Source organism: Paralichthys olivaceus, chromosome 20 (assembly GCF_024713975.1).
Source record: "Paralichthys olivaceus isolate ysfri-2021 chromosome 20, ASM2471397v2, whole genome shotgun sequence".
In the NCBI taxonomy this organism is placed as follows: domain Eukaryota; kingdom Metazoa; phylum Chordata; class Actinopteri; order Pleuronectiformes; family Paralichthyidae; genus Paralichthys; species Paralichthys olivaceus.
In genome coordinates this window covers 16620264-16646777 of record NC_091112.1, presented here as the reverse complement: position 1 = coordinate 16646777, position 26514 = coordinate 16620264, and the positions used below count along the sequence as shown (strand labels likewise).

Sequence of the window (26514 nt, the reverse complement as noted above, 5' to 3'; positions counted from 1 at the left end):
GTAAAACTATCTCAAAACTGTACCTCAGCTCTCATTCTTTTCCCTCCATGTACTTACTGGGCTCATGTAATTAAAACACACACAGTGATTCTTCATAATTTGTTCCTCCAATACATAAACAAAGATGGTGATAATTATTTTTTTTTTCTGGGAGCAATTAACTTCTCATCAGCATGACGTTGGAATCAACATTTGCTCGGTAAGACAGCTGAGTAAAGCTGCGCTTCCTCTTGTCGTGAATGAAAGACGATGTCCTCAGAAATGTCTGAGGGAATTTTAATTTGACATTAAAGTGGACACACTGGGTTCAGGTTGTTATTCTCTGGGTTTAGGGTTGTTAAACCTCAACTGCAGATGCTCAAGGACAGGGTGTGAGAGGGGGTGAAGGTGGGCTGAGAGCTGGGATAATAGTGTGGTCTCCGCTGCTGCCAGCGATAATAGAGTCGGCTGTATGGTTGAGTTGGTATAGATTGAGCGGCTCCCAACCTCCACTGCTGCAAAGCTTTCATCAACCGTCAATGTCACCTCTGCTGAGCCCTGTCTACTCACCTTTATCCTGGTAAGACAGCTGAGGGTAGCCTGAGCTGGAATGTGGACAAAGGGAACAGCAAGAGACCATATCAAGACACATGAAGAAAAACATGGATCATGGACTATATTTATTTTTAATATTGGCTTGTCTTCTTTGGAAGAGACATGTTTTTGGGGATGTGAGCGAGAACACATAACATTAACCACTTTAATACAATAGATTTAATTGTAAATTAAATTGAACACAAGTTTTGATCTTTCATATTGAATCTATAAAAGTTAATACACTTTAAAATATGATCTTTAATATAGCTTGACTAAAATAAATTGCATGAATTCCAAAAGAGTCAATGCATAGACTGTATACAAAGAAAAATGAAGCCAAAGTGCCTTGGCCACCATCTAGTGGCTGCCTGCAGTCATAAATTCTACATTTACCATGTTTGCAGATGGGACATGAGCCAAACACTAAAATCAAAGGCAGTTCTTATCAGACTGATGTTTGTTAAAGTGTTAATTCACAGTTTTAATCAGAAAATGATAAAATCAAAAGCTTTGAAATGTTCGTGGTCCAGGATTAGTTTCAATTTTGTTATGGTTAGAAACCAACGAACACCTAGAACTTATATCAGGAAAAAAAATCTGTTCCTGTAAGAGAAATGCTAAATCTTGATTGAATAATTATGCAATTGAAAAAAAACATTATCACCTACAATAATGAATTACTTAAAGAAATGTTTTCAAGTTATGGCATATCTGCTGAACCTTGAAATTTGAAAGAAAAAAAAAAACTTATACAGAGGACATGATCTGTCTTTATAGAAAACTGAGAACAGCGCCCCCTATACTGTTCAATCAATGTTTTAATGTTTATATTAATTTGATGCATTGTTGTTTTTTTTAGGGCAAGAAGGGTGAAAATGGATTACCTGGAGTTGATGGCCTCCCTGGACCTCCTGTAAGAACACATTTCATTTCACAACAAGCAAAGTGCACACGTTGGCAACACACTTGTTGAAAGTGTTCAGCTCTTTACTTTTGGGCTTCAATAACATTTCAAGGAGAACTGAGGAGAATTAATTTGATGTTTTAACCGTGTGGGTTGTTCAATATTTGATGTGACCCACAGAGCAGTGGCTGTTCTCTCAGAGGTGTCTTCACTGTGTGTGTTAGAGGGAAAAACAAACAGGACAGTTTAAAACCAACCGGTTGTGCCAATTAAATTTGCAAATTGCTCCCTGGTGCACTGCGGAAATACACCTGTCTCTAAGTGGAATCCAAAACTTAATGAGCCGTTTACTGCACTTATATCCCCCTCTTGTGGCTGCTCGCTTGTATTGGATGTACACTGGGATTTGGAGGTCACATGAATACAATTCTTTGGGGAAATTTAAATAGTTTTTGAACATATTTGGCAAGAAATATTTCATGAATATATTTGATATTTTGTTTAGAAAATGCTTTTTATTTTTATTTTGCAGGGTCCTCAGGGTCCATCTGGGCCACCAGGAAACCAAGGACATACTGGACCTCCTGTAAGTGACCAGAGACCACAACCAGGACGTGGCTGTGCTTATATAGTCCATTATAAAACGTTGATCATGTTGATGTTCTTTCTTTACAAAGGGTCTTCCTGGTGAAATTGGATTTTCAGGCAAACCTGGGGAGTCTGGGAAGCCTGTGAGTTATCTGTCATTCCATGACTCATTAATGTTTCATTTTTTTACACTTGACACTAAATGTCCTTTGTCTCTGATTCTCAAAGGGTCTTCCTGGTAAAGATGGACTTGACGGTCTTCAGGGAAATGATGGTGCTGTGGTCAGTATCACCTTTATTGTAACTTTTCTATCTTTGCCATCCTTGCTAGCTTGATATCACAGAAAATTGGTGCTTGGGGCTATATTTATGCAAAGTTGGTTGTACTGCACTCAAAGAGCTTTACAGTACACATTCACCCGTTTCCCTCAAATGTATATAGCGTTACTATACACATTGCTTTTTCTATCACACACCATTCATACACTGTCAGCACAGCCATCAGGGTTTAGTATCTCGCCAAAGGACACTTCAGAATGCAGACTGGCTGGGGATCGAACTAGTAATTAGATGACCTTCCATATAGACGCCACAGGATTGATCACCTGTACCCACTTTGGATTTGACTTTTTTGGTTCACTCTCACTTTGTTCATGAGGTTCATATCAAATGATCGAGCATTGTTCATTGACTCATCTTTTCTTTCTTTTTTTGCTGTTCACCCTGTTTTTTGCATTTTGTAACTATAAAATCATATATTTGTATTTGATAATACCTTAGAGTGAAGTGAAGTGAGTGAAGAATGCAATTGGAGCTATATGTGTGACCTAAGATAGAATTACTTGTGAATCTACCGAGGCTGACCAGATTCCAGCCTGTTTTCAGAACTTTGAATCATGTCCATGTAGGATGAAATAGAAAATTCTGTCTGAACATGAGAACAATGAAGCTTGTGTAAAACATTTAAACTGCTGTACTTAAATCTGATGTAGTATATGGGTTATGTTGCATTTACCTATAACTACATACAGTACCTGCATACAGTAACTACATCAATTTCACATTTTATTATTATGACATCTAAATCATGATCTCATGTCTGCGAAGGGGCCCAGGGGAGAGCGTGGAGCAGATGGTTTTCCTGGAAAGCCTGGAACTAAGGTATGACTTCATCTTAACCCAGAAACATGCAGGACTCATGCACCTAATGAGAGATATGCATGTGTATTCTCCAAATGCAAACCTGACATTTTAATGTTGGTCTTTCTTCTCCCCAGGGGGATGATGGCCCACCTGGACCAAGAGGACCTTCAGGGGAGAGAGTGAGTTCACAGCTGTTGACTTTGCTGTAGTTTTTATTAACACAGTGAAAAACATTTAACATGTCACTCACATGCATATTGTTTTTTAGGGAGAAGCTGGTTCCCCTGGACAACCAGGTGCTGATGGAGCAAGAGGAGATAGGGGCGTTCCGGTGGGTGTGACTCAGTGCATGTTATCAAGCAACACCAGATGTTTCCTCAGTCAAGAAGACTAAAGACTGCCATTTTACAAGATTGGCCTCTGTTATTGATTTGATATTGACCTGCACAATGCCTACCCTTGTGCATGGACAGACGCCCTCTAAAAATCATTTAGATGGACAGATGTACTTTATTTATCCCAAACTGGGAAACTCCTATAAGACAGCAGCAAAGTATCAGTACATATATTTAGATATAACTCGATAGATATGTATGTGTATTATATATATATATATATATATATCTCGGTGAAATAAACCTTAAAGATTCAGTGTGTAAGATTTAGCTGGAGGGAATCTATTGGTAGATAATTAACATTCACTGTGTTTCACCTAAATTGTACAAATTATGAGGAGTATTCAGCTGCAACATGCAACTTCACCACTAGATGTCACTAAATCACACTGATGCCTTAATTTGGCTGGGTAACCTTACCATAGGCTACTTGGTTTCCCCAAATGCTACCTTCAGAGCCACTATTCTCAATTTACTACTTTCAAATAAAATAATACATGTTATTGGTTGTTGTGTAATGTAAAAATATTGTTAGCTGACGTTGAAATATTTCAATTTTTGATTTTGGCCTCCCTATCTATCTATAGGGAGAAAGAGGAATGGATGGACCGTTTGGGCCAAAAGGTGAAAAGGGAGACAAGGTAAATAAGAAAGAATGAGCCTGTTTTTCTTATGTTGTACATTTTATTGTTTAGAAATATTTCTTAAACATAATGTAGTAGACAGAAGTGCTGACTCTAACGTGGTACAGTAGATGGAGTCATCCTGCTCTGTCAGTAGTGGTCATGTTGCACTATTGGCTGTAATAAGGTGGTTAGTATGCAGACAATGAACATATTGTCTCTTGCCTCAGGGTGAAGTTGGAACGATGGGACCACCCGGCGCTCCAGGAAATGTCAGTTAAATTTCTCTCCTTTCTAGTGTGCTTCTTTTGTTTTTGTTTTTAAGGCAGTGACATATGCTGTATGGGAACAAAATGATAAAAGATGTTGAGTCAGAAATACAGTTTGTCAGTTCACTGCAGATGTAAGTAAATTATAATCGTCTCTTTTTACCTCTTAGGTGGCAAATGTCATCCCTGAGCCTGGTGAACCTGTGAGTAGACGTTTATTTTTAAGCACATGGACCAAACTGTGTGAAAATGTATTGTAACGCTGGTTTTGTTCATTTTATTTATCCTGTGCTTGGTTTATGTTTTAAACTGAAACACATTTCTCTACAAACAATCTGTCTACGGTGACAGGTGTATATTAAGTACATATTCTCTTTTTTTATATTCAATTTTAAACTTCCATGTGTTCTCTTGTTTACTATATCTGCTGCTGTACATTTCCTCAACATGATTTCAATAAAGTTCCATCTTATCTTTTTTTTCTCACCTCAAGGGAATACCTGGAGAAAAGGGCGAGAAAGGAGATCAAGGCAAACCAGGAGAAATCGTGAGTTTTTCTCTGTTATCTTTTCCTCTTCAATTTAACCAAAACTGAAGTCTAGCCTCTGCTAGTTTGCAGACAACCCACTAGATGTCAGTAGAGATCTTTAATGGAAAGCAGAAGGCGCGTGAGCCTGCTACAGCAAGGGATGCTCGAGGGACATGTTTTAATTGGCTGAGTAAATTAACCTGAAAGCGACGCACTGCCCCAATTCTTTATACGCTTCATTTCAGAGAAGTACAGGATATTACTTGGACCAGAATAGAAAACAGGCAATATAGTTATATTTAGGATCAGCCGGCCTGGAGGCAGTGTAAACACTTGCAAAAATAAATGATGGACTATAATTAGCACATACTTAAAATCAAAAATGTAAGCATGTATTTTTATTATGTTTGACTTTCTCTTTATGAAGTTGATGGCAGACAATTCTTACATTTATCACAGAACTATTGTAATTCTTCATGCATGGATGTTATTATCTCTAACCTACATTCATTCCATGTCTTTGTCATCTATGAGCATAACAGATGTATCAGCATTAGAGCTGTATGAGAAATATACATATAAAAATGAATGAGCTAATTTGGCATGTAGACTTAAACTACTGAAACTCACATGCTCATTTGTGTCTGAAGGGCCAACGAGGATTACCTGGTGAACAAGGTTTCAAGGGACCAGCTGGACTGGCGGTAACATGCTCCCAATCCCTTACCTTCTTTATTTCATTCATTAAAAGTGCAGGACCTTCTGAATCGCTGTTTTTTTTATTCCAGGGTCCAAAAGGCGACACTGGTCCTACAGGAGAGACGGGACGTGTTGGAGACCCCGTGAGTTGTCTGATTTAATGCGATTAACCATTCCACACCAGGAAGTGAAGATTTACTTATACTTTAATGGCTGATGTGTTTCTCCCAGGGTCCACCTGGCATAGCTGGTCTTCAAGGTCCTCGTGGATTACCAGGGAGCGTGGTAGGTTTCAAGCTTTTAAAATCAATTTAAGGTGCAAGTTATTAATGCCTGCTTGCATTTCCAATGACTATCAACCAGACGAATGTGAGACTGGAATATTCAGTCGCCAACTGATAACAAATCCCCACAGTATGAAACCATGAGTTGTCTGTGTTCTAGGGCATACCTGGGATCATTGGGCCTCCTGGTCCAGCTGGACAGAGGGGAGACAAGGTCAGTCACCTGTAATGAAAAGCTATGGGTCTATTTAGTCAGATGTTCTGAATGGTTTTGTCAGAGCAGAATGTAAATAAGTCTGCAAAGCCTAGAGCGTGACCTTGCATGTCCTCCATTATTGTTTCAGCAGAGAATTCATTTCAGTCCTGCAGCAGCTGAAGTAGCAAGATGTCAGAGATTCACAACAGCACTTTACAATATTTTCCACTGACTGCTATGTTTTTTTTTCAGAGTTACTGCAGTGACTTAAAAAAAAAAAGTGCAGTGTTGTAAATGTTTGTTCCCATGTCCTTGTTTTCTCCTTACCTACAGTTGCATGATAAGAGGACAGCAGTTTACACAATACACAACACTAGTTGCACCAGCAATATTACACATGGAACAGTACTGATGTTAGTCTGAAAGTCAGAATTAAAAGTCGAGATAAAGTAGAAAGACATGGCAAATGATGTTGCTGTTTGTAGCCTTGAGAGACATTAATTCAATCTTTATTCTTATTTTAGGGTGAAGTGGGTAAACCAGGACAAGCAGGCGCCACAGGCCCACCTGGAGAGCCCGGTTTGACTGGACCTTCTGGACCACCAGGGAAGGGCAAAGACGGGCAAAATGTAAGACGATCATTTTCTCTATTATGTAAAAATGTATATTATATTTAAAACCTTACTATAACTTTGTTTGTATAATTCATAATGATGCTTAGATACATTTTAGTGACTGCTTGTGTTTAATTGATATATGTAAGTTTCAGGGCATTAGCGCTTTTGGAAGTTATTGGAAAAAAAACGGATTACATTTAAACTAAATGAAAATGAAATATATTTTTGGTTTTATTAATCATTTACCTTGTATTGTTTTTCATTGGATTTAAAGGATAATTTGAACTTCATGTAAGGGGGGACACCAACAATTTCACACATCTAAGTCTGTTAAACGTCTGTTAGTGGCTCAAGAAAGAGCTGTGGGATGTCTGATTCATTTCCTCAGGAATGTCACTTTGAGAGTTTAAAAATGACAGAAATCAAAGATGTTGAGTAACAAGAGAACATCCCACCTTCAAAATTGCATTATTGTAAGAAAGTCTATGAGTCTATGAGTGGAATGCTAAATAAGGGTACATAAAATATAGTTAATGTTCTAAAGATCTTCCCTAATTCTGACCAATCCACAGCATCATATATGTTCTATATGTTTTCCAACTCTTTCAATTACACTTATTTACACTAGACATCAGATGTAAATATTCTGATTAACATGCAGTGTTTTGTACACATCCTGTTCTAAACAACTGCTCAAAGTGGTCACACACATTTATACAAGGCTGCTATACACAGCACCTTTTTATAACTCACCATTCAGGAGATTGGACCACCAACCCTCTGCTGAGTGGTCAACCTGCTCTACGTTCTGAGCCATGGCCGCCCCGTATGCTGTATATTGAGTTGGAAATGTTTGAATCTCGACTAGAATTTAGAGCTTTTAAACTCTTCATCATCATTATGTGTTGTACCTCATTACAATGCATACGTATTATAATTTATATATACTGAGCCTTGTTATATTGCCATTGTTGAAAATTATATATTGCGATAATCATTGATTTTGTTTCATTCCCCAGCCCTTGATCTGAATAAAAGTTTAAGATGACTCTTAATTAACATGATTAACATGTCAGGGTGGTTTTAGAGATGAGACAAGATGGTGACAAACCTATCAAAAGTTATGGTATTTTAGTCGTAGGAAACAAAATATGTCTGCTTCACATTCAGCTGTTCGTAATAAAAACCTCATGAACAGTCTCTTGCTTTGCACATGTTCTGCCTGTAAACGTCCCTCTGCCTGCGATAGAGGCCGAACCACTGCACAATATTAGAGGGAAATTAGTCTCAGTAAATGAGTCTGAGTTTGCACATTTTGCTGAGCAGCTCAACATGTTTCTTTTCACCTCAGACATGTGGCCGTGCTGCTGACGAGGCAGCAGCACACAGGAAAAGCACCGTTAAGACATATCACATTAAAGCAACAGATCTGGCTCACAGCAGTTCTGTTTTTTTCAGTTTTTACAGCTGCCAGGTGTGGCCCCCAAGGCCTCACTAACAATTATGTGCATGAGGAATGGCAACTCGTACACATCTTCAGCCTGAAATGATTTATTTGAAAGATGCTTGATATTAGTTGTAGCAAGATATTTGATTTATGTTATTTGTTGATATTGTAGGGAGATCCAGGACCACAGGGAATTCAAGGACCCCCAGGGCAAAAGGTAACATCATTTTGGAAGTTTGAAACCAAGTTTGTCAGTGTGTAATCTTTGTAGGTCGCCTGAGGTGGGTTTTTTTTTTATCATGCACAGGTGCTTTTTTGTTGATGTGAAGACTTTTTTTTGGCACAGATGAGAAAAACTATTCATTTTTGTTGAAAACAGCAAAAAGCAATTTCTATGTCCACCGCAGTGTGACTGTTGCTCTGATTATGACCGGCCCTTTGCTGTGGAGAGCTGGATGTCTGGGGCAGAGGAGGCCGGACAGGGGCGTTTGCTAGATTTATGGTGTTGAATTGCTCCCCCTCATCACCAATGCAAGTTTTCCTTTGAGAAGCAAAATGTCAACTTCAGATTGTATCTTTCTTTCCCATCGCTGAATAACAACATTGTGGTATTTCTGGGATCAGCAGGCATCACTGAATGTGATGGTTGCTGTGCATTATGGCTGATCTGATATTAGCTGAAGAGCAGGATAGTGATTTTTTTTTTTCTGACAGGGTCAACCAGGGTCCCGAGGAGAAACAGGGCCACAAGGGGACAGGGGCTCCCCAGGAGAAGGCAAAGTTGGACCAGCGGTATGAGCATCAATGCCACTGATACTGCATATTGTGTATTTATTTATTTATATATTACCGAATATTACAAAGCTTGTCCTTCACAGGGGCCAATAGGAAATGATGGCAAGCCTGGACCTGCAGTGAGTGTTAAAATATTACTTTTGAATATTTCTCCTCAAGTGCTTCTCTGATATGTGTTAATCTGGGTTTCAGGGCTTGAGGGGTCTACCTGGAGTTGCTGGTCCTCAGGGTCCAGCAGGACATAACGTAAGTGCAAAGATTAATAATGAATGAGTTTTATTCATCTTACTCCTTCCCTCCTTCATTACGCCAACCTTCTATCATCGCCATATGTATCTCAAAACCAATTTATCAGCAATTGATAAAATGGTTGAATTCTTTGTCCTTGGCTCTGAATACAGGGTTTACCAGGAAGGCCAGGAGAGAAGGGATCACCCGGAGAGCCTGTAAGTACAGACATTGAAGCAGCCATGCTGTCTGAGCTCTTGCTCAAACTCATATTTTATATGAAGATATACTGTAAATGTCTATTAGATATGTGGTGGTACATCAGGAGAGTATACTTATGTACTTAAACAAAATAATTTTCGAGAGAAAAATACTTGCATACATCATAATCACTGTACATTAGAGAGCCTTCAGGGTTGTAGTAACCGTTTGTTGGAGACCCTTTCCTGTTTGAACATGAAAATGCCCCCCTGCAATAAAAAAAACAAAGGACCACAAAGAAATGGTTTTCCATGTTTGGTGTGAAAGAATGTGACTGGCCTGAACAGAGCCCCGACCTCAACCCCATGCAACACGTTTGAGATGAATTGGAAAACCAACTGTGGGGCCGCAGCCTTACCTTTCAACATCAGTGTTGGACTTGACCCGTGTTTTCGTGGCTGCAGTTTCATAACCTGGTGGAAAGCCTGAGAGCTGAAGAGTGGAGTGATTACAGCAGTTTTAATACTCTCCTTCTCTGAACTGAATGTTCAGCAGTCACGTGTTGTGTTCAGGGGTTTACTAGATATATAAGGATACATTGGAATTTAACTCTTCTGTTGCCCAGTGAATACATCCCATAATCTTCCATTCCCTGACTGATTAACTTTTTCATCCCGTCTCTCAGGGAAAGGCAGCAGACCTCTCTGACCTAAATCTGAAGGTAAGAGGCATTTCTACTTCCACTTAATGAGAAATCTGTTCAGATGCTGTGAATGCTCACTTTATTTTGTCTTTTAGGATGTCTGCTCAGACTGCCCTGCAGGTCCACCCGGACAACCCGGTCTTCCAGGAGTCCTCGGAGATAAAGGACACCCGGGTCTTCCAGGGAAAAATGGTCAAGACGGTTTCCAAGTAGGACAAAGTCATTAACAGTCCAACATCTCTGTTCAGAACCTCAGTTATTCTGTAATGTGAAGTCTACTTTGATAACTCTGCTCATCTTTAACGGAGTGTTAGAAAGTGTGATTCTCCACTATAACAGCCTTGTGTGATGCATGGGGTGCAAGCTGCGCTTTAATCACCATCAGTCACAGTTGGTGTGACGGATGGAGAGGCTCTGTCCGCATCATTAGCTAGGCCTCCTCTGGGGGCACCAGTGAACAATTAGGACCCGGCGACGGTGCTCTGTGCTGTCTGGCTGGACAGAGACTGATGCTCTGCTGTGTCATTACAGGGCCCACCGGGGCAAGTGGGACCTCAAGGACCCCCTGGAGCTGATGGAGGAAAGGCAAGTTTGCACACTAACTGCTCCTTTACTGCTCCCAAATGGCCAACACTAAGTTATTTTTGTCCCATTGGTGTTGTTTTTATTACACTTTTTAAGTAATATGGTGAAATGTTTACTGTCACAACACCGTTCAATTAATTAAGTTGAATTGAATAACATTTCAAAATCGATTGCTTCAACCCTTTTATATGGATTTTTTCCTCTTGAAATGTGACATCAAATAAAATAATAATCTTTCCCTTTACCACAGGGTATAAAAGGTGATCGAGGACCTGCTGGAGCAGCTGGAGACAAAGGAGAAAAGGTTTATGACTCACGACTCTGGCATTTTATTGTTTATTTTCCTCTTTTAGCTCTGTTTGAAGACCTTTTAAATCCTTTTTAACGTTATTTAAAACATTTGCAGGAAGGAAGCACATAATCATATTATAATCATTATTTTCTGTATTAACAGGGTCACCCAGGACCCCCTGGTCATCCAGGTCCTCCTGGCTCGATGGGGGCAGCGGTAAGTTTCTATTTTTAGCTAATTAGTTTGAAAGCACATGCACTCTAATTGTTCTCAGTATTTAAGGTTTTTCTATGAATATTTGGTCTCACAGTCAGGCTTTCTATTTCTGTTGACCTCCACTGACACTGTCTCTTTCCTCTTCAGGGTAACGATGGACAGCCAGGCACCGTCGGTCCCCCAGGGCCCCCTGGAGAAAAGGTCAGGCTACGTTGGGTGTACTTCCCCTCAAAAAAACGTATTACCCATGTGTCATTATCGTGCAAACCTCCTCCCTCTAGCATGTAGGTCAGACAGCCCGTGTAGTAATAGTGGCCATTAATCATTTTTTTCCCCTTTGGTGATGGTGACCTGTTTGTTTGTTTTCACTAGGGTAAAGAGGGTCTCAAAGGAATCCAGGGACCACCAGGTCTTCCTGGCATGATAGTAAGACAATTGATTTGACTTGCAGAATTATTAATATACATGAGTATACTTACAGATCTCGCACTGTGTTGGGAACAGTGTGATATGTAAATGCAGTTGTAAAATGTTTCACCTTCTGCTCTGCAGGGTCAGCCTGGAAAAGTGGGAAAGGATGGCAGACCAGGTGAAACAGGAGAATCTGTAAGTGAATGATCTGACATGCATACGTTGAAACATCAGCTATAAAACACACATCTGCAGATAAGGATAAAACATGTTAAGATATAATTCTGCAACTATTTTTGTCTTATTTAAAGGGCAAGCAGGGTGAACCTGGGCCACAAGGAAACTCTGGGCTCAGGGGACTCCCGGTGAGTAACCTCCAGTAAACAGATCTGATGGAAGAAGCAATGCAATCTGTTGTGCCTTATTTAATGTGTGTTCTCTCCCTGGATAGGGCTTTAAAGGCCACAGAGGAGAACCTGGAGCTCCAGGACCTAAGGTCAGTGTGCCACTTCTTATTTGTTCATTTATTTGAACAGGATCACAAAAAAAGGCTGATTTTATTCTTTGGTGTCATTTTTAATCAGCGTAAGCATACAATTTTTAAGACTTGAATTCATAACTTAATCAAAAGGAACTAATACTACACTTTGGTACAATGCAATTATAATAGTGAATTGTATCAATTCCTGCCATGTCCTAAATTATAAAAGAACACGCATGAGAAGCTGCTATACTTCTGTTTGACTCACAGTGAAAGCTTCCCCTGTTTGTGTCTGCAGTGTTCAGTTCAAACATTTCATATTAAAAATAGAAGTGAAAATGGTTTAGGGAATCTGAAAAAGCAGAACATCTTTCAGGTCGAAGTGTTTTCGCTCCTTTTTAATGAAAAGTGTGATTTCACTGGGCTTTGGTGAAAATTTGGGCCTGGTGCTGCCATGTTTCCATATGAACATATGAAACAGCAGACATCCTTATCAGCTCTCTTACAAACATTAGTTAACTGCTTCAACACTTTTGCACAAGTGTTTCACAATACTACAATGGAACTCACCAAGACCCAACGCCCCCCTTATATTAAAACAAGCTCCACCATTATCACACACTAATAGAATTCAGTCCCAGTTCTCATCAAGGTCCATGTATCATCTCATAGATGTTGAATGCACTAATTGTAAGTCACTTTGGATAAAAGCGTCAACATACAACAATAACATGTAATGTAATGTGTATTTTTTTTGGAGTCAGAAAAATTGTCATAAAATGTCCTGTCTCACAGTGTCAAAGAAAGTGATAAGACATTCCTGGATCAACCACTTGGTCCAGATCCGCACCAAATATTACTGTAGTCATTCTTTGCCCTCTCAGAAGAGTGCATACCTCCATTAAAGCCCAACAGTCCGCTTATTAAAACCAAATTTAAATTCACTAGATCCAAATTTTTGCACAGACTTGTATATATCAGTCCCCTAAACATGTCTGATAGTTTACGTCAAGATTCATGAATTATTCTTGTAATATTATATTAGATCAATTAAAGCAAGAGGGAAAAAAAATCCCAAATTTTATGGGTTCTTTGCTGACCCACACGGCATCCTTTCAAGTTTCCAAGTGCAAACCTGTTCAGTTGTTTTTGTGTAATTTTTCTTTCACATCAACCAACAAACAGATATAGGTGAAAACATAACCTCCTCGGGGGAGTTAAAAAAGAAATATGCAAAAATAAGTACTGCAGGATTTGAAAACTGTAGCATCTTAATAACTACACACAACTGCTGAGGAACAGTGGATGATGAAAACCCCCTCTACTGCAACCATCACTGCAGGAGTTCAGGGAACAGCATGCAGCTGCAGTCAGAGCTTTTTGACACACACCCTCTCTAAGAGAATCCCTCGCACTTGCCACTTTTGTGTCCCTACACAAGAGGCCCACGGGAAAGGTTGGTGCCACAGTGCCGTGACCAATAGCTTGGTTCATTATTGATTTTCCATAGTGACCCTGAAAATCACCAATACTAATAATGACAGTCAGTAAACAGTAAAAGTCATGAAAATTATTTTTAAGAATACTCAGGAAACTTTTGACTTATACAGAATAATAAGTATAGATGCAGTGTGGCAGGATCTCACCCTGAAAACCATCATAATGATTTGCCTTCTGTGGACTTAACACTATGATAAACGCCAAAGTTTCCTTCATTTCCTGTCACGCTGCCACTTTTTTGTGCTGATGTGACAGTTTGAATTTCTCATGCAGGGAACAGGTGTAGATACATCTTATCCTGTGTCAGATGAGGTTAACACAATACATACCTTTAGTTGAATAATTGATATGGATCATAAAAAGAAATGTAAGCTCTGTATCTTTAAAACTTAGGATTTTTCATACTTATATAGTAATGATATTTATGTAAAGAGACATGAATTATTCACATAGAAATAAGTGAAAATATATAAAAACACCATATCATTTAAATTTAAACAGATTTCTCCCCGAAATGTTTTTTGTGTAACTGATGTTAGACAATTTTCAAGTAGAACAGAGTTTCTCTTAAATGTTTATGTGACAAACAGGGAGAAGATGGAAAGTCTGGATTACCTGGGCATGACGGCAAACCTGGAAAGGAGGTATGTTCAACTTCTGACGCATTTGATGGTATCGTGTTTAAAAAAAAATTTTTTGCAACAAAGAAAAACATCTTGGATAGGAAGTTTTTTCAACCTTTAGTAGTGTCTGGAGATTTCCCTAAGAACGTTTATCTGAAAGTAACCTGAGGGGCTGAAAAACATTTGCAAAGATCTGGTTTTGTTCCTTAAAGGTCCAGTGTGTAATATTTAGGAGAAAAGAATCTATTGGCACAAACTGAATATTTAAAATGTTTTCACTAGTGTGTTTCATCAAAATTGTATAAATTGTTGTTTTTATCCAGAAGGGGCCCTTTATATTTAAATACTTTTAATATATTTACATCGAGGGCCGAGGGGGTCCTTTCTACGGAGGCCGTATGTTTTTAAAAGTAGTCCAGACTGGACAACCTAACACACCCTTTGAGTTTTTTGACAACTGAAGGCTACCACAGGTTCTATTTAATTTTTGGAAGGGGAGGGTGAAGTGAAAGGGATTCAGCTGCAACATGCAAATTCACCACTAGATGTCACTATATTCTACACACTGAACCTTTAAGCTAACTTAAACCTTAAAGTGCAGGTGACTCATTTCCACATAGATCTTCCCTCCTCTTGACTATGGTGGTGAGACCAGTGTTCAGAAATCAACCTCAAACATTTAAGGTCATGGGGACATCTTCCCGTGTCCCATGTGGACATCAATCCTTGGGGTGTTTTTTTTCTGATGTGCATACAATTCAAATGAGTGATTGTTCATTTTAAAAAGGAATATGTTTAAAATGATTCAATCCACTCAAGACAAATAACAATTAGCCTCTACCCCAGCTTTCATGAAGAGATTTTCTGTGTAAAGTTAGCACACATGTCCCTACAGCAAATATCTGTCTTTCCTATTAAAATTCCATGGGACTATATTTCATAAAATAGTGTCTCAGTCATCCAATAATAATTTTTCTGTGTTGAATCAATCATCCACTGATTGATTCAACTCTGTATGAAAAATTACAGTAATAACAGAGAGCAACATTTTCATCAGAACAATGATTTTTCAGTTATTTCTGTATAATAAAGGTCTCATAGCAATATTGTTTATTTTAAACCATAGAGGCCATTTATCTTCATCAAATGACAAACTGAAACCCCTTTTCCATAAACATTTAAAGGTCACCGCACTTTTAGTATAAGGATGTAACACTTCCATGTTTTACGCAACTCATCCTCTCAGTCACAAGGCTCCTACTGCAACTCCAGGTTTTCACCTGACTCTTATTAAAAGGTGTGAGTTCAAATTCGGCTCAGTAGATTAAAATGGTCATTCCTGCCCTGAAGCATGACCTGGAGATGAGATGTGAAGAAGTCGCAGTGATTTCAACCTGTAGACAATGTGATTAGAGTGTCTGGTTCTTTGTCTTTGCAGGGCTCCAGGGGATCATCAGGTCCAGAAGGACTTGCTGGACCAAGAGGAGAGTCGGTGAGTCATTTTCAGTCCCTGTCAGATACTGCTTGACACTGTGTCGCCTCGGTCTTGTGCTTGCGTCAGACAGCCAGACAGATAGATATGGACATAGAAGGCACTCAAGTTGTCTCTCTGGCTGTCTTTCTCCATCAAGTCTCTCATTCTATCTTTGCTTTTTTCCTTTTACATCACAGGGCAAGCCAGGGGAACCAGGACCATCAGGAAAATCAGGTCTCCCAGGAGCTCCAGTAAGTTTTCTCTTCCTCCCGTGCATGATGGTGGTGTGATGTCCCCGTTTAGAGTGCTGCTCTGAAATTGATTGTGGTTATCGTGTCCTTTGAAATAGCGATATTAGCATTTCCGGTGACTAAAAGTAGTTATATTAGAAGGCAGAGGAATCACATTATCTCATTTGAGACCACACATGTCAGACCAATCCTATGGAAATTGCTGTTTCTGCTTCAGAGACCTTTCTTTCCCTCCCACCGTTCCTTCACCACCCTTTCCCTATGCACAATCACGAATATCTTTGTTGCTGCTTGGCTGGAACGATGTTGTGGAGTTTGGGTCATCCAGCTTTCTTTGTTTCCCAATTACTGAGGCAGGGCTGTGCATTTAAACCAGTAAACACAGAGAATGTACAGCTGACTTTGAGGAGATCTTCGCAGAATTTGACATGTTTAAATTCGCTTCAAAATATACCTTTAAAGGTAATGACATATATTCTATATTTTACTTAAAGATCAAGTTTATTAGAGAAGTGAATGAGAGACCAAAGGAAAAACTGGAAAAAGTAGCATTTTCAGAGTTAATAGAACAAGCGGTTGCTGTGTGTGGGATGTAACTGAATGTGAGAGGAGGATGTGAAGTATTTCTAGAACTGATGTGCTGTCAGGTTATGATGGAAGATTGGAGCGAATGTTGTCCTGACCACGGTGGAAAACATCCCTTTCCCCTGGGCGAGCTGGGATTGAAAGGATTTGACCAGGTTGCTGCCAGCAGGAGAAAAGCTGATTGCCAAGAAATATTAAAAGCACATAGGTCAGGTTGCAGTGGAGCATCTCCAAGAGGCAAACAGGCCTATGAATCCCTCAGCAGGTCTGTGTGGCTCATACAAGATTTTGAATTTCATAAGCACATCCACAGACAAACACTGTAGCTACACTGCAGACATTAAGTGTGAATCTTCTGATGATGCAAGATGCAAATAAGTTTGTGTGAGGACTGTGAGGGAATCATTGATGAAGGGACAAAATCAGCTTTGTATTGGCGGTCATTCATTTTAGATGCATTATTAATGGGATGTCTTGAATTAAGTTTAATAGAGGAACAATTTGAATCAAGGATAATACCTTGAAAAAGGTAGAAAAATAAACAATTAGTGTCTTTTAATTCAAATAAAACAACCCAAAAAACTCATTGTGATTCAGCAACTATGACTAGCATTCCTCCTTGAGAGCAATGGCTGTAAATAAAGATGGAATATGCATGTGTACTTCCTCACATCCTGTAAAAAGGAAAATATCCTGGATACACGCTGATACAGGCCCTCGACTAATTGTGAATCAGTCTCAGCTATCAATCATGACATTTGTCCCTGTTTTTATGGCATTGAAAAATAAATTGCAACCAAAGTTACTGGAAAAATTTGCGCTAAAAAAATCAGTGCGATTAAAAACAACCTAAAATGACAGAAATTATCTTTGAGAAAAATTATTCTGTCTTTTAGTTTGAGTTTTTGTTTGGTACATGTCCCAGCACACTGCACACTGCAGCCAGCCAAGAGGGAGAAATACAGTCATCCATCGACGTCCATCTTCATTCTTATAATGTGTCGACCAAATCAAAACAATACAGGTTATTAGATTTAATATTTTGATTAGTATGTTTGAAGTCAATTAAACTACACTTAAAAGTGGATGACATCATCTTTTCATAAATGAGCTCCATCCACTTCAAACCAGAGAGAAAAAAAAAGAAGAAGAGCATAAATCTAATGTGAAACTAATGAGATTTTTGTGATTTGGAACAAAACTGTATTCATGAAAAATATATGACAAATGTCTAACATGTTTATTCAAAAAAGCCTTGAAAAGATTGAATTTATTTAAGTTAAAGCCACTAAAAATATGCAATGTGAGCATTTCACTTTACTGGCTACAGAGATTTAGGATTTTTCTGAAATGCATATTTATGTCATTGCTTGTTTACTGATAGCTCTAAAGCTTTGATAAAAGCGACACATCACTGAGTATATTATATATAGTTATGTTAACATATTGCAATATTTAATGTTTTTTTTAACTGACTAGTTTATTTTAAAAAAACTACTGACAGGAGGGGGGGACTTAGGGGGCCAATCAGATTTCAGCTGGGGGCAGTGCCCCCTCGCCTGGCTCCTGGATCTGCCCCTGCTACAGAAAAGCCTCTGCCCTGAAACGTTTCATTTGAAAGTGCTGTCGCAGTCTTCATAAAGAAATGTACCGGCACAATTCGGCTGAGCAGACAGATGAGGTTAATTAAAGTGTGTGAGGGTTCAGTGATCAGGGAGTGTGTGGATCTGTAGGAGGCTGCTGGGAGTGGAGGGAGAGGGACACAGTCCCGAGGTCATCGTGACAGATATCATTTGTTAGGGAAATAAAATACAGCAAATGCAGAGGTTCCATTGGCTGCAATGGTGGTTTTCTTAGGCAGAGGAGTAACTGTTGTTAACCAGAGGGGAGTCGATATGCAGCCGGCTGTCAGAGAGGACTTGATGGAATCAGTCAGCTGAGGGAGCGTATCATCAGAAACAGCCTCAAGGAGGAAGAGGTGCAGGAACCAGAGGCATGAAGGTTAGAAGAGGAGTTGGATTGATCTCAGTGGACGGTGAAGGATCAGGATCAGATATCACCAAAATGTTATCAGATGGTCAAATTTACCATAAAGAGAGGTGTGTGTAGTTGGTGGACAGAGGCGGATACGCTCTAGAAGAAAGTCATTGCTACAATATAAACACTTCTCAACAATTTTAGATGAACAGGAGTGTATTTTAATTTCTGCAAACACATGCTGCACTCTGTGGTATTCTGTTCCATAACCAGCTTAATCTCTTCAAGCTGGCTTGTCCCACCGCAACATTGGTGCATGAGATTTTTCTTTTCCTTTATCCAGGGCACTACTGCATATTGATAAGAAGTGCAGCTAAATGTTAATCTTGCTGAATCCTCATGCGCAAGGCTTTTAAACAGTACAAGTACAGTTTGCCTCGTGTGGGCCATGTGAAGAACAGTCTCTGCTGTCACACAGGGTCTCAGGGGAGACAAGGGAGAGGCCGGCAACCCAGGATTACCAGGATTTAGCGGACCCAAGGGCCCTGCGGTGAGTGGGGGATTTTTTTTGTGTGTTTTGATTTAAACATTAATATTAAGTCTCAGATTTGAGCTGCTGTCGGTGATGTTAACTTTTATATTGGTTTCCAGGGTCCAGCTGGTCCGATTGGCCCAGAGGGAAAGCAGGTATGCATATACTTGGACAACTGATTCATTGTCTCTTTTCATAAATGTTTCTCTTACATATCATTGTTTTTGGATTGTAGGGGACGCCAGGCAGAATTGGTGATCGTGGGCTCAAAGGTGAAAAGGTGAATACTGGAGATATACAAATACATTATCTGAACCAGAAGCAGCTTTGTCGTCCAAGTCCTTTTTGAGGAAAAAAGAAATATGACTCTAGTTAAGCTGAACAAAAAAATAGGAAAACAAAAAACGAAGCTGATATAAATGTCCAATCCTAACAATATAAAGTAACATGTAAAATTGTATGAGCAATATAACAAGTTCATTTATATGCTAGAGTAAATGTTGATACACAGCATATGCAATAAATACTATCTACAAATATAGAACGGCAAGAATAAGTACATGAACCCTTGTTTAGAACAGACTTGTTATTTTTTTGAATTAATTAGTAGGATAAAATACTATAATAGGATCTGAACTTGATCTTAGCCACAAATGAAGACAAACAGTACAGTGTGCTTGAGCCTCTGACACACAGACAATCCTAATCTCACATCCCCTGGATGCTGAAACTCTTTGAGATGATAACGATATTACTCTTTACAACTTCTGGTAATGCAACAACCTTTTAACAACTCTTCATCTTGTGAAGTATTGCTCACATCAGCAGATGCTTCTTGTGAATAACCAACTCTGAATTTGTTTGAATCAAAGTAGCTCTTAGACTCATCTCCATTCTTATTTCATTGATTGGACTCCAGGCTGACTAAAGTCCTGACTCCAAAGCTTTTTCCAACCTGCACTGTGAAAGTCTGAGTGATGTATTTACTAGAGCCACACGATGAGTTATGCCTTGTTGGTTAACATGGGTTGTTTTATTACTATAACCCAGATGAGCATCTGACAATATTTGAAAACTAAATTTTACATATATGTAGATCATTACAAAGGGTTAATTTACGTTTTGTTGCTGCCATTTGCAGCCTGCTTAGTTTTACCTTAGATAGTGTGTGAATATGAACATATAACGACCTTGAAAAGATGTTAACGGATCTTAACGGACACACTGTTACAAACAAAACAGAATCACATAAATCCTTCACTAAAATGAGCTTCACCTAGGTTCATCCTTAATATCAGCTTTCATTCATGTTGCACAGATGTGGTTTTGCCTCATTATACTGTATCAATTAAAACCTGGATCTAGTGTGACTTGAGCAATCAGTGGTAGAATGACCCGAAGACAGGGACTGTCTCAACAGTACGTACCAAAAGGCCCAGAGAACCTTTTGTTTACACCCACAGACACTTCACGCCAACTCTGTATTCTTCTGTTGTATGTACTCTGCCAACATTTTTTAATCATGTATTATGACTTGAGTTCCAATAACAAATTTCCCCAGTGTTAAATCCTCCTCTTCCATTTTCAGTATTCATTTTCATTTGGACCATTTATCAGCCACAGTTTCATCACTTTTTTAGAGGAGGATCAAATAGGCTGCATCGTTATCTTATTAATTGAATCCTTATCATTATGTAATGTATACTTTGTACTATTCTTAATATATGCTTAAACATACAATATGTATAAATAGCAGAAGAAAACAAATTAAAAAACAGCACTTTTAATGACAATTTCAAGTTTGAATTCAAACATGTATTTACGTACAACTGTAGTGAGTGAACAAGGAACCTCTACTCTTCCCTTGTGGATTATCTATCAGATATTTTGAAGCACTTCCAGCCCAGAAATTTACAATTACTCTGTTCTTATCCAGGGCGACCCAGGTGTGAAGGGAGATAAAGGACATGCAGGAGAATCAGGTATGCCTGGAAACCCTGGACCCCCAGGCAGAAAGGGCCACACAGGAATGATGGGCATGTCAGGACCACCGGGAGAACTCGGGTCTACTGGGCCACAAGGACCTTCAGGAAACCCTGGTCTTCCAGGCCCAAGGGTGAGTCACAACGAAGAGTAGATAGATTTAAATCCGAGGTATGAACAGATGACTGAGATTTATAGAGTATTAAAAACTGAGTTGATCAGTAACGTCTTTGTCATCACAGGGAGAGTCTGTGTCACTGGAGCAGATGAGACGGCTCATCCAGGAAGAGCTGGCGAAACAATTAGATGGTGAGGAGGTGATTTTTTTCTCAGGGACATAACTGGTTCATTTGTGCTAATGTAGGACAACACTTACAGAAGTATATGTTCTTTTGTGTCCAGCCAAACTGGCTTACCTCATGGCTCAGATCCAACCAGCCCATGTAAAGAGTACTGCAGGCCGTCCTGGACCTCCGGGCAATCCAGGTAAAGATGGCAGCACCGGCCGACCTGGCCCCCCTGGAGAGCCTGGTATGCCTGGACAGAATGGAGGAGAAGGACCCAGAGGACCCATGGGCCCTAAAGGTCAGACTCTAATCTGTGTTATTGGTTGTATGCTTATGTCCCATTTGAGGTTTTAGTTCCTTCACAGAAACACTGCTTCTATTGAATCAGAGCTATTTCACCTTAAGTTCATAGTAATACTAGTGCACTCCCATGTCTCCAAGAGAATTTTGGCATTGAAATTTCTCTGTATTATTTAAAAGTGAAAAATATAACTTGGTTGCATTCAAGGCTGACTTGGAATAATCAACATAAGACAGCGGAAAGAAATAATTGAAAATACATTTTAATTTAAAAAATATCTGAGACCATATATTGACATTTTGGAAAAATACTCATTCTGTTTCTTGTGCCGAAGGTAAATGAGAAGATCAATACCACTGGTGTATATACGTATGGTAAATATGGAGTAAAAGCCAGTAGGAAATGTCAAAGTATAAGTATATAGTATATAAGACAGGAGCATATGTTCCACAGAGACTATTCATTTATTTCAAAACTAAGCCTGAAAATAATGTTTGAGCTAAAGCATTTTGTCTGTCCGACAGTCCAAAACACCAGGGATATTCAGCTTACAGTGATATTAAAACTGGAAATCATTATAATGGAGTTAGTCTTACCAGGGAAGACGGTATTTAAGCGACTACGGATGCTTCATTTTGCTCATTTTAACACAGGCAACAGGCTGATCTTCTGATAATCCCCCTCTAAAATGACACGTACCCTAAAATGATGACTTTAATCGTATCAAGTAATTATCAAAACAACTGCAGTTTTGATTTTCCGATAATTGATCATTGCAGCTCTACCCACACAGTTTTTCCACTGTCCAGACAGAGTGGGCACCTGTTAGCTGTCTCACACTGTCTCCACATTTATTCATCATGCACACATAAAGACTGGAGAACTACAGCTACCATGTCCCGACTGAGTTCCCTCACGTCCACTCATTTTGTCCATATTCTATTATTCCATAAACTATTATGTCATGAACCAGTTTCAACACTCAGCAAATAAAGGCTAATAATGTGCAGGACTCCTATTGACTATTTTTCTAATCCTGTTCCTCTCAGGTGAGAAAGGAGGAAGAGGAGAGAAAGGAGAAACTGGTATTGGTGAAAGAGGAGAGCATGGCCTTACTGGCCCAGTCGGTGAGAGCCATACTCCTGCTTGCTTAAGTCATTATCATTAGGTTCGGTGTCACCCAGTCTCTAAACTGCTTGTCTCTCTGCTTTAGGTCCCCCCGGCCTACCTGGCTACGGTAAAGATGGAAGCCCAGGACAAGCTGGGTCCCAAGGAGAGCCTGGAAACCCCGGCCCCCATGGTCAGCCTGGACCCCCAGGTCCTACTGGCCAATGTGATCCCACCCAGTGTGCCTATTACGCCAGCCTGGCACAAAGACCCCACACCAAAAACGTCAAGGGGACTTAAGAAAGAAAAGACACACAGAGCATGAAGTCCAGCTGTATTTATGAACTTGCGGTTGTGTCGGTCTCAATCAAGAACTTTTACTTTTTCAAGATAACCTCAGTACGGAGGGCTGAAGCAATATGTGCTGCCGGTCAGATTCTTTGTTTTGTTTGTTTTTGGTATGAGGGGTGGGACAGACGGATTGAGCATCGGGGACTTTTTAAGATTTGATAATGGGGCAAAGAGGGCAGCTAAACAGTTTTTTTTCCTCACTTGCATTCTTCCTGTAAAATATATATATAGGGAGATAACAAGGATGACGCACTTCCCTCTTGAACGGCTCTCATCGGGGGTAAAGATTTGGAATCCAGATATTGGATCAGTAATTATCTCAAAACGTACAGCGGGGCCTTTTTCTCGCAGGAATATCTCATCATCACAGCTTTTTTTTTTTGTCCTGCCTCACACCATTTTGCATCCACAGCAATTCACTACATCAAGCCCTAGCTGTCATTTCTGCTCACTAAATTGATCCTGTGCTGGGGATCCGTCTGTTGGTTATGACTCAGTCATGGAAATTATCTGTTCTGTTGTCACCAATTTAAAGGGGGGTGGGGAGGGGGGTACGGCATGAGGCACAATCTCGAATACCACTAGTGATTTTGTGTAGGAGGAGTGTTAATGAGTTGGTGTGGAGAGATGAATGACCATATTTGTCCACTTTTTGCCTCCAGACCGGTAGTGGTGTCAGTATGTCGCCTTGTTTTGGGTCGCAGTTCCACCAAAGAACAGCTAGTAAAATAAAATAACTTTCAGAAATTTCCACCTTTAAATAAATTGAAGTTTTTGCTCGACTTGTATAAGACAACAGCTCTGATTTGTTTAGACAAGACATGTAACAAGATGTCAAGAAGTGAGATTAAACTGGAGGCAGTGAAAATAACTTGTCACAATCCATAAATTGGCAATGTTCTTTCAAGCCTTTGGAGAGATTTGAAGGATTCTTTCCTAAATTAGCTATTGACCCAAAAAAACCACACTGTATTCACAGTATCAGTTTTACATAAATGTATCTTTTTAATGGAAAATATCTAATGTTATAAAATGGCATGTATGCACAAGTCATGCAGTATATGCCATGTAATCATTTGTTCAGCCACAGTAATTCTTATAAACTCAGATGTCGAGATAGGAAGAAATGCCAATGTCAGATTTGAACTGTTGCGTTTAATGAAGTGTCCCTGGCCATTCTCTCTCAGAGGTGTGCATGGACTTAAACAGTGAACAGCTTTTAGGAGGTGGTATAATTGCAGCTTTGTTCACCTTTCTTGAAAAGCTGTTTGTTTCTCTCTGCTTTCTCTGAATGTGTCACTTCCTTTCTGTTCACTGAGGCTTATTAAGTGCCTACGCTGTGGCAGGGGCCTGGGCAACTCGGCCTTGCTCTGAAAAGACATTTCTTTTCTTTTTCGTTCCCTAGGACCTAAAATTAGAGAGTTGCTTCCCTGCATCCCGATGACCAGAGCATTGTGGTAACCATTTGAAAGATGTTTTGCCTCATGTCCCTCACGGACCAATTAAACTTCTCGCCAACCTCTACCATGCTGGTCATTGAAAATCTATTAAATACCCTCCACAAAGGTTATCACATTTGTCTTTCGTTCAGGAACAAGAAAAACACATAAATAGCTACAAGAGCATAAGGGAAGTGGTTCAATTCTGAGGGAGCGATTATAGACATTAAATATTACGGACAGCCACATATGTGCCAGTCATAGCTATCATCTTGTTCAGGTTAACTAATGGATGGTCATTCATGAAATAATGTCAAGATCTCGACCTCATTTTGAAAATGATGATTAGTATTTCTTTGCCATCTGAAATGAGAAATGCTGAATTCATAGGTGAAAAACCTTTTTTTTGGGTCAGATTTTGATTCTGATGGCTAATATTTGCTAATGTTGGCAAAAGGTTGAAGTTAAAATTTGCTGTCCTCCTGTAATTCTCACATTTGGCCACATGTGGTCGGTAACCTCTGCTCAATAATAAGTTACAAAGTTCGATCGGCTAATTTAAACGAGAGTAAAGAAATGAATTGAAAAAGTCTCTTCACAGATTATTCATGAACATGTCATAAATAATGCAAAACAGCCAGCAGGTTGGACCTACTAGCTTGCGTTAACACCGTAAAAATGGTTTTCTTTTTAAGAAATGTCAACTTACAACAGATAATGAATATTTTTATTCATTTTACAATTCAACATAACCGACAAACTTCACCGCTGACCAATCCAATTATTTTTCTTAGGCCTTTAAAGGAGCTCAACTACATTGACGATTGTCTGTATCTACAGTGCATTATGGCTCCTTTCGTGTCAGTGGTAGAGAGCGGCTTTAAATGCAGTGAAGTTCAAATAAATGTACAGTATTTTTAGAAATTTGGTCCAAGATCATGGGATTGGAAACCTGCTCTTTAAGCCTTGATATCTAATATCCGTCAGCTGCTTCTGTCAGTGGTTTAATGTTTAACAGTCCAACCGTATCAGTATTGCTATTTCCTGTTTCTGATTTGCTAATGCTTATCAATAGTCTTTGTTACAGCATGGGACAGTAGGTTTCTGCAATAAGGCCAATATTTTGTAATGCTTATAGTCCATACATCTTTCATTATTCAACTTGGCTTTTTTGCTGATAGATTTTTTTAAGTTATATTGATAAATTATTCACAATCGGAATCGATACAAGTGTGTTTCAAAGCATGAACTAAATTTGATTATCTTATTTTCCCCATTTTCCTCCTGACAAATTGGTGCTAAGATATTTTAAATGAGTAGCATATTGTAAGTATTAGAAAGACAGATGTACTGTACTGTATAATAAAGAAGGGAACAGATTCATTTTATAATACAGGTGTTGCTGTGTTTTCTTCAATTAGTAACTGTTTGACATGAAGTCAAACCTTGCGACCACTTCACTCTTTGTTTGAAGATTATAACTTTACTGATATGCTGTACTACCATGAAATGGAGCTTGACTTTAAGCTTTATCATAAAAAGAATGGTAAGTATACATCTCGTAGCCGTGTTTATTCAAATTATTTGTCAGAGCAGTTGTGTTAATGATTTCAACTAAAACCTGTTCTCCTATCCATCAAGTGTATTATCTCTAAGGTGAATCTAATCAATCTCTCTGAGCTGTGAATGTATCTGTGCAGTGCAAAAAGCCATAGGGATGATTTTGTCTCTTTTTAATTGGTAACCGAGCAACAATGAAACATTTTCCTGAATTTACATGATATCCATAATAACCCAGGGACTGTGTTTTACTGTGTGGAGTAGCTGTGAAATTTAATTGATCAGGCATCTTATCTTAGTAACAGTCTGCTTAATTCTGCTATGTGATAATGTGACTCAGATCCAATCTTATTGAACAACAG

The 26514-nt window shown here is 39.2% G+C and overlaps 1 protein-coding gene across 5 annotated transcripts in view; it reads left to right on the top strand.

Annotated features, from left to right (window-relative positions):
* col22a1 (collagen, type XXII, alpha 1) overlaps window positions 1–25983 on the top strand; it is a 52442-nt gene extending 26459 nt beyond the window's left edge. For all 5 annotated transcript variants that reach the window (XM_069516223.1, XM_069516222.1, XM_069516220.1 and 2 more), the window contains 42 exons: window positions 1436–1489; window positions 2013–2066; window positions 2158–2211; window positions 2297–2350; window positions 3176–3229; window positions 3346–3390; window positions 3480–3542; window positions 4194–4247; window positions 4460–4501; window positions 4669–4701; window positions 4992–5045; window positions 5678–5731; window positions 5816–5869; window positions 5958–6011; window positions 6171–6224; window positions 6731–6835; window positions 8443–8487; window positions 8985–9062; window positions 9149–9184; window positions 9258–9311; window positions 9467–9511; window positions 10180–10215; window positions 10293–10406; window positions 10729–10782; window positions 11033–11086; window positions 11237–11290; window positions 11438–11491; window positions 11663–11716; window positions 11843–11896; window positions 12013–12066; window positions 12153–12197; window positions 14273–14326; window positions 15744–15797; window positions 15977–16030; window positions 19071–19142; window positions 19244–19279; window positions 19360–19404; window positions 21061–21240; window positions 21350–21416; window positions 21510–21692; window positions 22745–22822; window positions 22909–25983. In XM_069516223.1, coding sequence (XP_069372324.1) covers window positions 1436–1489; window positions 2013–2066; window positions 2158–2211; window positions 2297–2350; window positions 3176–3229; window positions 3346–3390; window positions 3480–3542; window positions 4194–4247; window positions 4460–4501; window positions 4669–4701; window positions 4992–5045; window positions 5678–5731; window positions 5816–5869; window positions 5958–6011; window positions 6171–6224; window positions 6731–6835; window positions 8443–8487; window positions 8985–9062; window positions 9149–9184; window positions 9258–9311; window positions 9467–9511; window positions 10180–10215; window positions 10293–10406; window positions 10729–10782; window positions 11033–11086; window positions 11237–11290; window positions 11438–11491; window positions 11663–11716; window positions 11843–11896; window positions 12013–12066; window positions 12153–12197; window positions 14273–14326; window positions 15744–15797; window positions 15977–16030; window positions 19071–19142; window positions 19244–19279; window positions 19360–19404; window positions 21061–21240; window positions 21350–21416; window positions 21510–21692; window positions 22745–22822; window positions 22909–23102 — 2730 coding nt within the window. In that variant the 3' untranslated portion in view covers window positions 23103–25983. The remainder of the gene's footprint in view (window positions 1–1435; window positions 1490–2012; window positions 2067–2157; window positions 2212–2296; window positions 2351–3175; window positions 3230–3345; window positions 3391–3479; window positions 3543–4193; window positions 4248–4459; window positions 4502–4668; window positions 4702–4991; window positions 5046–5677; window positions 5732–5815; window positions 5870–5957; window positions 6012–6170; window positions 6225–6730; window positions 6836–8442; window positions 8488–8984; window positions 9063–9148; window positions 9185–9257; window positions 9312–9466; window positions 9512–10179; window positions 10216–10292; window positions 10407–10728; window positions 10783–11032; window positions 11087–11236; window positions 11291–11437; window positions 11492–11662; window positions 11717–11842; window positions 11897–12012; window positions 12067–12152; window positions 12198–14272; window positions 14327–15743; window positions 15798–15976; window positions 16031–19070; window positions 19143–19243; window positions 19280–19359; window positions 19405–21060; window positions 21241–21349; window positions 21417–21509; window positions 21693–22744; window positions 22823–22908) is intronic.
* The last annotated feature ends 531 nt before the right edge of the window (window positions 25984–26514 follow it).